This window comes from Phocoena phocoena, chromosome 1 (genome assembly GCF_963924675.1).
Source record: "Phocoena phocoena chromosome 1, mPhoPho1.1, whole genome shotgun sequence".
NCBI lineage: Eukaryota > Metazoa > Chordata > Mammalia > Artiodactyla > Phocoenidae > Phocoena > Phocoena phocoena.
The window spans coordinates 101,146,026-101,161,054 of NC_089219.1; the positions used below are offsets into that span (position 1 = coordinate 101,146,026).

A 15,029-nucleotide genomic window follows, 5' to 3' on the forward strand; every position below is an offset into this window, starting at 1 on the left:
TACTGGATAGCTGTAGTGATCAGTATTAAGATATATCAACAAATACCTGAAATTGCTTTGTATTTACTTCCTGTCTGCATTGCATAGTTAATGCTACTTTGTCTGCTTCCTGTGTAACCTCCCCCAGGATTCTTTTCTTTTCACTATACCACAGAAACTACAGGATAGGAGAAAAAGTAGATGAATCTTCAAGAGATGATAGGTTTGCTTCCCTTTCTATTTTTGATTAATATAGTTAACTACTTCTTACTGTGGTTGTACTTTTGTGGTACCCACCTCTAATTGCTCTTAAAAGCAGGTGACAATAATGAGCGTTGGCAAGGATGTGGAAAAATTGAAATCCTCATAACACTGACACTGTTGGTGGGAATGTAACATGGCGCACCCACTGTGGAAAAGAGTTTGGCAGTTCCTCAAAAACTTAAACATACAATATGACCCTGAAATTCCACTCCTAGAAATCTGCATAGAGAACTGGTAACCTACAAGTTCACAAAAACTTACACACAAAAGTTCATAGCATTATTCCTAATAGCCAAGAAGTGGAAACCCAAATGTCCATCAACTGATGGATGGAGGAACAAATGTGGTATATTCACAGAATGGAATATTCAGCCATAAGAAGGAATTAAGTACTGATACATGCTTCAACGTGTTTAGACCTGATAAACATTATGCTAAGATAAAGAAGCCAGACACAAAAGACCACATATTGCATCATTCCACTCATACAAAATGTCCAGAATAGGCAAATCCATAAAAACAAAGTAAATTTGTGATTTCCAAGGGCTGGGAAAGAGGGGAATGGAGAGTGGACTGCAAATGGGTAGTTTCTTTCGGGGTGATGAAAATGTTCTGGAATTAGTCAGTGGTGATAGTTGCACCATGTTGTGAATATACTAAGAACCACTGACTGAATTGTATGTATATTTTTTAAAGTTGGATTTTATGGTATGTGAATTATATCTCAGTTTTTTAAAGCAGTCAATACTTTAATAAATCAGTAAATAAAAATAAGGTTAGGCATTATGTCTGCAAGGAAGAGAAGGTTCATAAGAGAAGGTATGGATTCTGCTCCTTCTACCCCACTTTAACTAAAGATGGGAGGGGATACATTCTGGAGCCTCTTGTCTTGATTTCAAAGTTCTTCTGGGAAAAGATGACAAGGAAGATCTAATAATGACCCATTTCCCTTATGATGCCCAGCTTTTCAAAAATGTGGAGCATCCATCCTTCCTCTATCTGCTCTCTGTGACAGTGGCCCTAGTAGATCATGTTAAGTTTGACATGAGCAACCTTTCTTTTCCCTTTGAAAGTTTCTTAAAAATTGGAACAAAGTCTTGTTTCTTTTTATCTTCAATGTCCAGGCACTTTAGCATGGAGTGCTTAGTAAAACTTAAATGACTCCTTTAATAGTGTACCTACCTCTCTCTGGTTGCCCAAAGGCCCTTAATACTCTACCTTTCCAGGCCTACGATCTCAAACCACCTCCTTGCTATCTCTATGGACAGAAGTGGGGAGAGAACTGGACTTTCTCAGTTCAGTAATCAGGAGCTGGGCTTTGAATTCCAACTTACCCATTTACTGGGTGACACTGAGAAAGTCACTAACCATTCTTATTCTCTTCCATGAAATAGGGATATTATATATCATATGAGATGATTTCAAGCATTAAACTGAAAGTTTATAAATTATAAGCTTACAACTTGTAAATTTTACTTCTTATTGATATATTCCAAAATTTTCCATTCTATATAGTAGTCCAGTACTCTCAACACCACTACAGGGGCTTCCCTGGTGGCACAGTGGTTAAGAATCCGCCTGCCAATGCAAGGGACACGTGTTCATTCCCTGGTCCAGGAAGATCCCACATACCACAGAGCAAGTAAGCCCGTGCGCCACAACTACTGAAGCCCATGCACGCCACCAACTACTGAAGCCCACGAACCTAGAGCCCATGCTCCGCAACAAGAGAAGCCACTGCAGTGAGAAGCCTGCGCACCACAACGAAGAGTAGAGAGTCACGGGTCCTAGTGTCTTAGTAATTTCACTGCTCCTTGCTCCCATGGTGACCCCTGACTCTGAATAACTCATACAATGCCTGAAATGACCCAGTACAACCTTCAAGTTTTATATTTACATTTAAAAATAAAATGCTTCTAATTCAAACGAATTTATGAAATTTCAGAAGGCACTGAATGATATTTTTCTTCAGGAAAACGTTACAGGTGAAAGGGACAAGACAGCTCAGAGGTCCTTCCCATTCATCTTCTACTCCTCATTATTACTTCCTCTCTCAGTATACACCCCCCCGCCACATGCCTAATATCTAGACCTTCCAATCTCTTCCTTTCTCAGTCCAACCTGTTTGCACCGGGGGTTGACTATCCCTTTTGTACCTAACAGAAGACTGACAAAAATTTAACTGTATTTTGGTACTGGGTCTCCTCTCTGGATCTAAACCTTCATCAGAAGTGCTTCATTTAACACAAAGTTTGCCTGCTGGCAGATAGATCAGCAAAGCTGACACTCTGTAGCTTTAAAATACTGAGGAGTGTTAGTTTTAGTACACATAACATTTTAAAATTCAAATTATTTATACTCTACTTTTTGGAAATTTCAAAAAAAATATTGCTCCTGAATTAAAAAAAACAAAAACAACCAATATATACTCTAAGTCCCTATTTAACACAAGGTTTTAAATCTCTCACTCAAATACAAACCTGTATGGGTGGAATATCTGGCAGCGACGGAAGGTTTTCTGGATTGGTAACTGAAGGAATTAGTTCTATTGCTGTAACAGATGGGCTAGTGGGACCTCGATTTGCATTTGCCATAGTAGCTGTAGTAGGGCTGGTTGGATTGACTGGGTTGTTGTGCACCGACACAACAGGAAAGGGTCCAGCATGCCCTGGGTTTGAGTGCTGTTAGGAAAAAAGATGTTATCATTACTTGATCTGCCAGGATATCCAAATATGAACAATACCTTGACAACAAGTTTCAGTTTAGGAAGGATACACAAGTTCAGAGTTTGATACCTGTGGCTGAGAGACAAAGAAGTAGGCCCTCTCAAACTTATGCAGGAAAAAAAAAATTCAAACTTATCATTTTTCTATTCATTTTTGTGTAGTATTTAGAAAAACAATAGACTTGCCAATAATTGTACCCTGTCAGACTGGTGATATGATTTTACTTCATAACAAAGATATATCTAAATAGATGATCTGGAAGCCCATAGTTTTCAAACATCAGACCAGGAAAGCCACTGTTGTGCCTATATTTCACTTTGACACTTTCGTCTTTTTTAAAATAAAAATAATTAATTGTATAATTGTGTATTATGTAACTGATATGGTAGAAAGAACAATGAATTTACAAATGGAAACATGGTATCAATTCCTGACTCTTAATACTCTTAATACTATGTGACTTTAGGCCAAATCACAATCTTGGTAATTTAGAAATGTGGATAATGATGAATGAAAATGGATACCTGTCTTTATGAGGAGTGTTATGAGGATCATTTAAGACAGTACATAGATTAAAATCTTTGGGAAATAAATTACACATACAAATCATTTGAAGTATTTAAAAACTTAAAATTCTAACATTCAGTGATTTCTGTAGGGGCCCGAAAGTCTAAGGACAATGTTCTGAGATGGGTGGTTAATCCAATTATGTAGCTTCTGCACCTTTCCAAACGGTGTACCTGCCCCCTGGTAATACTTGAAGGCTTTCCAAGTACACTAAGGGGTACATGGGTATGTGAATACTTTTAAGGAAATTAAAGTCTAGATAGTCGACCTTCATATATACTTTTATCCTGAAGAAAACCAAATTTACCTAAGAATGTGCCATGGTCTGTGAGTTCTTTTTTCCAACTACTTCTTTCACAACTGCCCTTCTCGTCCAAAAACAAAATACAAAACAACACATCTTTAACTCATGCCCAATCTTATCTAGCATATTGCCCCACGGTGAAAAACAAAACAAACAAAAAATCTCCTGAAGAGACAGACAAAGGTACAGTTGAAAATAAAGGTGTCAAGTTGCTGACAAAGTGCCTGGCTCTGAAACCTGGGTAATCTTTGAGTGGGTTCTGATACTTGGTGATCAACAAAAACAAAGAAAGACCTGAAGAAGTTGTCAACTGATAAAAAAAGATTTTAAAAAGCGTTTTGAATTCCCAGATACAAATTTTTGTGAACAAGTTTCCTGAGCATCACATGAAAACAGTAACAAAAAAAAACTAGTAATAAAAATCGGCATTGAATTCTGACTTACTCTAACAGTACAAGGTAACAGACATACAAACATGCATACATGAAGGAAGGGGAAAGACTCCATGTATCTAATAAAGAAATGTATATCTAAAAGAATTTTATTTTTGTTTCCTAATAATCTTAAACCATGTAAATATATTGTTTAAACAACTGTATAGGAATAATTGTAATGAAAATTTGGTCTAAAGAAGAAGTTTTAAAGTTTAATAACTGCATTATAAACTGGAAATTTAAGAATTTTCAAATTGCAACAGACATCTTTCCAGCAGAAAATTGCAACAAACTGATTCACAAGTCTATCAAACTTGTGAATATCTTAAATCTGTATCTTAAATATATTAAGATAAAATTCTGTAAGAGTAGAACAGAAATTCAAGTCCATGGGGAAAAGGGAGTATATAATTTTGACTTTCAAAAAAGAACTTGCCTCTGTATTTGGGACTCCAGTGGATCCACTTAGAAGAATAATGTAAGGGTTTTACTTTACAATGTCAATATTTATACAATACGATATGCTAAACAGTATGTCCTTTGCAACTATTTAAACTTAAACTTGTAATGGAAGTTTTAAATGTCAACCTTCAAATGTGAGGGAGTGTGTATTTTTCAAAAGTCTTTCTGGAGGTAATTGGGCCAAAAAGTTGAAGGATCGCTGATCTAGGACTTTAGTATGCAGATCGATCTGAGTCAGTAAAAGTTCACATATTTATGAGTACTCCCCTCCTGGAAATTTTGATTCAGTGGATATGGTTCAGAATCTATTTCAGACATGGTGCCCCAGTCATTCTGATGGTCTTTAAATCATGCTTTGAGAAACATCACTCTGACAATTATAAAATGACCTTTTTTTATATAACTAGAAATCCTATGCAAAAGTAGCCTCATATTTATAATCATACCTCCTATACAAACATAATCTACTATTCAAGCAAAGATCAGAAAACATGCCTCTAAACACACTTATTTTTAAGAGTAGGTATATCCATCCTAAAAGGAACAATACTTAGTGAAGAGAAAAAAAAAAAGTCAAAATGTCACATTAAAAGAATAGAGGAACAATTTTAGGAAATTAGAGTTTTAATCTTAATTCTACCATTGTCTCTTATGATTGTGGGTACGTAACAAGCTCCTTTGTTTTGCACTTCTGTAAAATGAATTGGTTGGACTAGGTCAGAGATTCTCAACCCAAAGTATACAATGGGTTTAATGACATCAAAGAAACTCTTAAAATTTAATTAAAAATTAGACATTTCTCCAAAGAAGACATACGGATTTCCAACAAACACATGAAAAGATGCTCAACATCATTATCATTAGAGAAATGCAAATCAAAACCACAATGAGGTATCACCTCACACTGGTCAGAATGGCCATCATCAAAAAATCTACAGGGCTTCCCTGGTGGTGCAGTGGTTGAGAGTCCGCCTGCCGATGCAGGGGACACGGGTTCGTGCCCCAGTCTGGGAAGATCCCACATGCCACGGAGCGGCTGGGCCCATGACCCATGGCTGCTAAGCCTGCGCGTCCAGAGCCTGTGCTCTGCAACGGGATAGGCCACAACAGTGAGAGGCCCGCGTACTGCAAAAAAAAAAAGAATCTACAAACAATAAATGCTGGAGAGGATGTGGAGAAAAGGGAACCCTCCTGTACTGCTGACGGGAATGTAAATAGATACAGCCACTATGGAGAAGAGTATGGAGGTTCCTTAAAAAATGAAAAATAGGGCTTCCCTGGTGGCGCAGTGGTTGAGAGTCTGCCTGCTAGTGCAGGGCACATGGGTTCGAGCCCTGGTCTGGGGGGATCCTGCGTGCCGCGAGTGGCTGGGCCTGTGAGCCACAACTACTGAGCCTGCGCGTCTGGAGCCTGTGCTCCGCAACGGGAGAGGCCGCAATGGTGAGAGGCCTGCGCACCACGATGAAGAGTGGCCCCCGCTTGCCGCAACTAGAGAAAGCCCTCGCACAGAAACGAAGACCCAACACAACAAAAATAAATTAATTAAAAAAACAAACAAACAAACAAAAAACCGAAAAACAGAACTACCATATGACCCAGCAATCCAACTACTGGGCATATACCCTGAGAAAACCATAATTGAAAAAGAGTCATGTACCACAATGTTCACTGCAGCACTATTTACAACAGCAAGGACATGGAAGCAACCTAAATGACCATCGACAGATGAATAGATAAAGAAGATGTGGCACATACAATGGAATATTACTCAGCCATAAAAAGGAACAAAATTGAGTAATTTGTAGTGAGGTGGATGAAGTCTGTATGAGTCTGTTGTACAGAGTGAAGTAAGTCAGAAAGAGAAAAACAAATAGCGTATGCTAACGCATACACATGGAATCTAAAAAGACGGTACTGACGAACCTAGTGGCAGGGCAGGAATAAAGATGCAGATATAGAGAATGGACTTGAGGACACGGCAGCGTTGGTGGGGGAAGCTGGGATGAAGTGAGAGAGTAGCACTGACATATATACACTACCAAATGCAAAATGAATGGCTAGTGGGAAGCAGCCGCATAGCACAGGGAGATCAGCTCAGTGCTTTGTGACCACTTAGAGGGGTGGGATAGGGAGGGTGGGAGGGAGGTTCAAGAGGACAGGATATGGAGATATATGTATACATATAGCTGATTCACTGTGTTGTACAGCAGAAACTAACATAACATTGTAAAGCAATGATCTAATAAAGATGTGAAAAAAGAATTTAATAAAAATTGTATGTGTATTTTTCTGGGACAAGAAGATACACAGCATTAATCAAATTCTCAAACGTATCAATGACCACCCCTCCCTCCACCCCACAACTGATTAAGAAAACTGTTGTCTTTTAGTTTTAAAATTATATGATTCTTACAAATGGAACTCTAGGCATACTTGTCTTTGGAGGTGTGGCTGCATCATGGAATACTGAGGGCCACTGTGCCTGGGTATCCCTGGTATTCGGGCAGCATTCTGAGCCAATCTCATCTGATGGGCTTGGAAAGCTCCACAGTTCATGTTGCCTCTTTGCATTGCTTGCACACTGATCAATCTTGGAGGCTGCAAAAGGCAGAAATTGCCATTTATGTAATAATATTTATAAATTTATCTTTCAATTATAAAACGTTATGATAAGAATACTTTTGTCAGGATAGAAGGGCATAAAGTAAAAAGTGTAAGTCATTTTCCTCATCTCTTACCCCAATCTCCTCCTCTCAGTATACGTGTGTTTTAAAGCCTATCAGCATTAACTTAATCAACCACAGATTAATAGTTTTGATTTGGATGGGAGACAGCAGGAAAGATACAGGGATGGGAATGATTTGAACAAAAGCCTAAAGAACGTGTCAGATCTCAGGAGGGAACAACATGGCTCTTTGGCCCAAAACCACATGTTTAAACAAAAAAGATCTGGTATAGAGGGATAAAAACGTGTATACCTCCACAGTACTAGTGAGTTAATTTTGTTTCCCATCCTAAGTATTTACTTCTTGTCCTTCCTCACACCTCCCCCACATCCCTGCCATACCCAAGGCAAATGTTTAAACTGATCTTTGACCTCTGTCCCCATCAGTAACTTTGAAATGTGTAACTCATCTATATAGGACAGAGTGTAGTCTCAAGGTCTTCATAATTTATATCAATAGTGCAGTGATATAATAATACTCGCCTGTTGTTGTAACATCTGAGGGGCTGCTTGTCTAGGGTGCTGCTGTGTTGTTGCTGTTGTTGTTGGTACAGGTGCAGGTGGCTGCTGCATCCTCATCTGTTGCAACTGCTGATGTTTCTGTGCATACACTTGTTGTTGCATGTGCTGGAGTCGAAGCTGTGCTAAGTTAATCTGTCCAGGGGTTTTACTAATGTGGTTTGTCCCTGGCGGAACTTGCCCAACTACAACATTAGGAGTATAACCAGGAGCTGGTTTACTCTCTATTACTAGATTACCTGAAGGATTTAAAAAATGAGAATAATTTGCATGTAATCAACTAACATCTACTTTGTGGGTTAATCATTATATTTTCCTCTTTCCTCTGACAACTATCACCACTCAAAGTTTCCAACAGCACAGAAGGGATGGGAGCTAGGTTTAAAGATGATGAAGATCAGAAACCTAATATAGTCCAAAGCCAATTAATTGACTTTTGATTACTCAGAATAATATATCATCTGCCCTTATTTTTGACACAGATGTTCAGAAAATTAAAGAGCTGAAAGAGACAGTATTAGAGGAGGCCCATCTAGGCAGTCTAAATCATCTCTAGCCTGAGAAGATTCAAGGATACTCAAGATTGCTAATACTGATTCTACCTGCCTTTGGATTGTCAAAATGTGCAGGGCAGAGTACTATATTGCTACAAAACTGTCTTCTGTGGAAATGTTGAATGTTTTAAACTACTTATACCCTTGGAGATGACAAATTCTCCTTCCTTTTTACAGAGTCAGGTACTTTCTAGGGATAGAAGGCAAATTTTGGTAAGGTTTGATCTAAGGTAGAGTTGGCAAACTTTTTCCTGTAATAAGCCAGATACTTTAGGCTTTGCAGGCCACATAAAATCTGTCGTATACTCTTTGTTTTTTACTTGTTTGCTTTTACAACGCTTTAAAATGTAAAAACCAAACTTAGGTACCACGTCACACAAAAATAGTTTGCCAATGCCTGATCTAAAGGTATAGCCAAACGAATATACACAAAGATTACATTTTTTTTACAAAAGGCTACCCACCTCTGCTTTTACAGCTTCCAATGGTGAGGACTTGACTATTTTGAAAATGAGTTTAATCAATCTGTAGACAGCTCTAATTGTTGGTTAGTTTTGGGGGGTTTTGTTTTACTTTAAATTGAGCTGATTTTGTATGTCTTATCTGTAACTTTCACCTAAGGCCCTTAGGTCCACACTGTGGAGTAACAAAAGCAAAGTCCATTTGTCTTCCATGTGAAAAGAGCTACTCTTATCTTTCAAACATTCCTCAGAACATGGCATTCGGACACATCAGCATACTGGATGGAGGTCCTCCACAGGTGGACAATTTTGTACAATTAATACATAAGCTACTAAGCATGTAAGAAATTCTTCCAAAGACTAAAGACCCATTTGGTAAGTTTCTGATATGTAACACTCAATATCAATTTTAAAAGATGTGGGGAAAAAGTTAGAAATGATACATAATTTAAAAAACTATACAGAGGAGACCCTCAACATTCTTAATTTATAATTATATATACTTAAAGATGTAATGAACATAGCTGAAGTAAGTTTCCAATGAAGAACATATTTTCCAAAAAGTTTACATGTTAGAATGAAGTTTAAAAACTTTAAGTATCTAAAACTTGTTGTAGATGCTTTCCCCTCCTAATTCAGTGTTCCAAGTTATAGCCATAAAACGAATTATTTCTCACCTAAATTGACTACGTTCTTTGCCCAGAAGGTGGGATCACAATGGAAACGTATTGCTCCATTAGCAGCAGGGACAGGATCACACCGTGCTTTCAAAATATGGCGCAACTGAAAAGTAATCTAAAAGGGAAAAAATTCATATTAGTCTTAAAATTAAATATCACTTGAGAAAACATACAAGATAAAGACATGAAAGCTCATGTAGCTCCACAGTGTCCATCTCAGATGAGACAGTATCAGTGTTTAAAAAACGATATTAGCAATCGAAGGCACATGCTTGAATTTCTGCCATTTCTGGTGATAAACTACATTATACTACTAGGTATCTCCAAAACCTATGATTGACTCAAGACTTACTGTATGATTCCATTTATATGAAATTCTAGAAAATGAGAGAAATGAGACTAATGGTTGCCTAAGGCCAGGGATAGAGAAAAATAAGAAAACTTTTGTGGGTGACGGAAATTTTCTGTATTTTGAGGTGATGGTGATAACTTTTACTAAAATTCAAAATCTATACTTTAAACAGATGCAGTTCACTGAATGTAAATAATATCTTAATAAAGTCAATTTAAAGAAAAATAAGATACTATGTGTCTCACCAGTCGCTTGCTGTACAGTAGTGCCGTGCTGCTACCACTAGCAATTGCCCAGTTTGTAAAGTTCATAACATGCTTCACCTGCCGGGAAAGGCCTGTGATGTCATTCTGTTGCTGTAGTAACTTCATCTGTCTTTCTTTTGTAACATTCTGAAACAGAACAAGAGGTTCACTTTAGAATTCTGTATAAAAAAATCAACTCATAATTTCTATTGCCAGTGAACACAATACCTGTATTTCTTTTTTAAAATGGGATAACTTAATAAGCTCCTCATTATTTAATGAGTCTATGATCAAGTCTATGATCAAGGACTTGGATCAAGGAAAAAGTCACTAACAAAAGTGGGACCAAAACTTAGTTCTATAGTCCAAAATAGACATTCCACATACAGAAATTAATGTTTCCTTCAGAAGATGAAGAGCCCTTGTTAAAAACAGTGTTTATTAGGCTAATCTAATATATAGAGCCTATGACATATGAGCTGACCTTTAGAAATAATTTTATGTAATCTTTTTTTTTTTTTTTTTTATGTAATCTTAACACACTTCTCAGGCCAAAGAAAATTTTGTGCATGCATGAGGCTGAAGTTAAAATCTCTTATTTTCAACATGTAAGGCAAAAGGAGAAAGATGAATTCCAGAGCTCTAAGAGTAGAACTAGGGAAGCTTCTTATATGACAAAAGTTCATAAAGAACAAGGGAGTAAGTGAGGGTGGAAGGAAAGACCAATTTGAGGAAAGTGCTGCAAAGGAAGAATAAACTGCTTTCTGGGAACAAAAATTCCCAGAAGGGACAGGTGATGTCCTATGCCCTTTGACATTCAGCATACTGTACAACTTGCCTCTTCGTTCTTAACCACTTTCTTACAAAAATGACTCAACTGGGTTTACTGAACAATTTTTTCCCTAAGGAAATAAGTTACTCATTTTATAATGTAAATCAATGGATAAAAATATTCAAATGACAGAAGTTTCATTTACAACTTCCCCGGAAATCATCCCTTTTATAAAGCTTATAGGGAAACCTCTATCTTACAAAGTTTAGAAACACAGTGCGCTAGAAAACATCTACTGCTTAAATCATTAGTATGTTAGAAATATGTGGCAGATTTATCAGTAGGTATTTGTGTATATTTTAGCATTAAGAGGTATCTTTTTAATTCAAAAGTTCTTGAAATGGTTTCAGAACATTACTTTAGACCTATAATTAAAATGTATTTACTGTAAGTTAAAAGGTATCAAAAATAATTGCTTGCTCACGCTCTCCATTTACAAGGTCCTTCTGAAAACAAAAATCTATTAGGGTTAACTGCAACTCAGCTGGATATACAACAGTCGCAAGAGACCTCAAAACTTAACAATATGTGTGAGAGTATTTTTAATTTCACAATTGTGTCTCAACGGCAAGATGTATTTCAAAAGACAGAAATTCAGAAATAATTCTCTGTTGACATTTATTTTATTTATATGTAACTGTGTCTAGTATTTCAACAATTTTCTATGAAGGAATGGAACAGAAAAAAAATCTACTATGAAAAATTTGAGGTTAATAGTAATTAAAAGTTAAATATTCATGTAATTTAAATTGTTACTATTCAATGGTGCTTTAAACATAACTCGGTATCATCTAAGCCAACTTAAAAGCACAAAATTTTGAGAACCAGCCAACTATGGTCAGTAGAGTCTTTAACTAGAACTTAATTTAGATTTCACAAATTGACTGGATTCTCATCTAGCAATTTACATTCACATATTACTCTCAATATACAACACAAAGACCTAATATAACAAAATTATGAGTAAATTTAAAGTTTAAGTTTCAAAATGAGCAGCATTTTTAGCAAAACTATGGAACATTTAAAAAATAAAGTGAAGAACACACATGAGTCAGTAAGACTCCCAATATACATTCATATGTAAAAGTTAAATTGAGGAACTATCTTGTGGGGAGAAGAGGGAATGTGGCAGGTCAGCTTTGTCTTCATTTATATCACATTTTAGTAATAATTCTTTCATTCCTAAGAGAACAACACTATCTCCTAACCGATACATCTAAAGTGTTAAATTGGGCTGCAAAGTAACTAACTTGAAAAAGGCCTATTTTCCAACAAAAAACACACAAAAAAATTTTTTTAATTGACTTTACTTTCATACCCACCCCCAACCAATCTAAAAGAGCTTTCAATAAACATTAAAAAACAGCTAAAGAGCAAGAGAAGCAGTTTTTGTTTTATTTTGGCTTTGAACCATACCTCTAGCTGCTGTAACAGAGATTTTCCTTTCTTATTAATTTCATTGATAAGGGTGAAAATGGCCACTTTAATTTCCTGTTCTACTCGTTTGTTAGTCTCATTTACTTCTTTTATCCTGAATAAGAGAAATGCATCATTAGGTTATAGACTTATCCTATGTCTCTGACTTACCAACTGTTACAGAAATTCATCCAACTGGGCACTTAACCGAGTAACTAAAATTAAACCTTTGTCAAATGTACAACTTATGTTTTGGCAGACCTGACCACTCAATTTGGTCCAAACAAGTTATGTATGTAGACAAAAAATGGATTAAATATTTATTAATTTTAAATTAAGTTCATAAAGGACAGTTTATTAATCTAGATGGCAATCTCCTTTAGTTTCTATGACGTGAATGTGATAAACAACTGACATCAGTGATTGCTGGTTAGTGTCAAATATGGCACATTGTTCTTGAGAAGCATTAAGATTAAACAGAACAATGTGCAAAAAAAAATGTTGCAACCAATACTACTATTATCTTTTGAAACAAGAGGAAGCTTAGACGCATTTAGTTTCACTAAAACTACTTCAAATGTGAATTCAGATATACCCCTTCCATAGGTTCTTCTCAAAATGACTTCCTACTGTATACGGTTAAGGGAATAAAACATTTTCATTCCTTTTTTAAAAACAGCTGTTGGATGTTTTAGAAACAAGTATAAGCGCCCATGTAGTTATGAAAGTTTTGGTTGTAAATATGAAATAGCCAATACCTTGCTATTTATAAAATAGGAAGAGAAGAATTCTACTAATATAAATACATAAAATGTTAACAAACAATCATAAGATGGTAACTTTAAACTTTTATACATTCTACTTCTGTACAAACTATAAGTGACACTTTCAACTGCTAAAACTGCCTTTCATTTACCAAATTCAAATTTGAATAACTTGAACACACCGGGTCAAAAATGTAGTTTTCTCTCCTTTGTACTTCAGGCACTGATTTAAAATTTTTATTCAATTTTGTCCTTATCTTATTAAAATGAGTGGAAGACATTTTTAAAAATGAGAATGCTGCTCACTAGTGGTAAGAACACATGACCTTAAAACGATTCAGCCAAAGGTTGAAACCATTAAGCATGCTGAAAGCCAACTCCCCTGAATTTAAGCATGCTTAAATATATGCTCAATTGTGAAGGCAGCAAAAAAAATGAATGTACGTTAAAAAATGGAGAAAGGTCATCGAAGAATCTAACAGGAGAAGTATAGACATTTTATTACTTTAATACTTTTTTTTTAAGCTTTCTGGAGATGAAATAATCTCCCCAACCCTGCGCAATCTTGTAAACTTCACTTCTCTACACAGATTCAGGAACATATATACAAAATATACGTATAAAAATATGGGATTGCCATATGAATTATCTCACTATCCTTTCTCTGGAAAGGACATCCATCTGTAATTTATGAGAAGACAGTTATCCTCTCCAATATCATCTATATCAGCAATATAAAAAACATCCTGACGTATCCACGAGAACTAACCATGACTAGTGAATATCTATATATTTATATTATCTACAACCTCTGAGGAGCCTTTATTTTCCTTTGGTATCACTTTTTAAGATGAAAGTTATAAATTCTTACTAATATATAATGTACGACTTTATAATGTATCAATAATATACAATGTACTATTCATTCATCTTCAATACTTTTTGAGTATTTATTATGTGTCATTTAAAATCATCATAAATTAATTTTAGTATTCTAAAAGTCTCAATATTTGTGAATCTGAAGAATAAACACATATCAACCCTATTCATACCTCTAGGAACATATGGGTTTTAATTATGCCAGCTCCAAGTGTTTATCTTTAAGGACTCCTTTAAGAGTCCTAATCTTCTTAACCTACTCACTATGGAACTCAGTCCCACTTTGTGGTATGAAGGATCTTAGTTCCCCAACCAGGGATTGAACCCGTGCCCCCTGAAGTGGAAGCATGCAGTCTTAACCACTGGACAGCCAGGGAAGTCCCAGTCTCCCTTGCTTTATCAATAAATTTAGTTTATTGAGAAATGAACGAATATAGGATTTTTAAAAACTGACAGTGTTATTGATAAAAATAACAACAGCTACAATTTGAGCACTTACTATATGCCAGAAACTGTGTTCTCATAATAATACCACTAAGATAAGTACTGTTTTTAATGCTTGTGTTACAGATGGAAAATTAATTTGTCCACCACGGTTCATACTCTCTCCTGTCTTCCACACAGTCTCCAGTTAAAATTTTACAATTCAACTCTCTACACATTAATTGGTTTTTCTACATTTAACTAAGGCTGACAAAGACTAGAGCCATATTAATTATAAAATAGTCAAAGATGTATCCTAAAAGAGTATTCAAAATTTGAAGCAATTAAATTCTCTTTAATTAACAATTATCATAATACAAACTCAAACATACCATTTACCTCTCCAAAACAATGTTTTCTATATATGCCTAATATAATATAGA

At 35.8% G+C, this 15,029-nt stretch overlaps 1 protein-coding gene across 2 annotated transcripts in view; it reads right to left on the reverse strand.

Moving 5' to 3' along the window:
• The window catches only part of TRIM33 (tripartite motif containing 33), a 146,851-nt gene that overhangs the window by 20,111 nt on the left and 111,711 nt on the right, over nt 1–15,029 (reverse strand). For both annotated transcript variants that reach the window (XM_065898214.1, XM_065898215.1), the window contains exons 6-11: nt 12,521–12,635; nt 10,273–10,419; nt 9,673–9,790; nt 7,945–8,219; nt 7,170–7,334; nt 2,724–2,924 (exon numbers count right to left, since the gene is read on the reverse strand). In XM_065898214.1, coding sequence (XP_065754286.1) covers nt 2,724–2,924; nt 7,170–7,334; nt 7,945–8,219; nt 9,673–9,790; nt 10,273–10,419; nt 12,521–12,635 — 1,021 coding nt within the window. The remainder of the gene's footprint in view (nt 1–2,723; nt 2,925–7,169; nt 7,335–7,944; nt 8,220–9,672; nt 9,791–10,272; nt 10,420–12,520; nt 12,636–15,029) is intronic.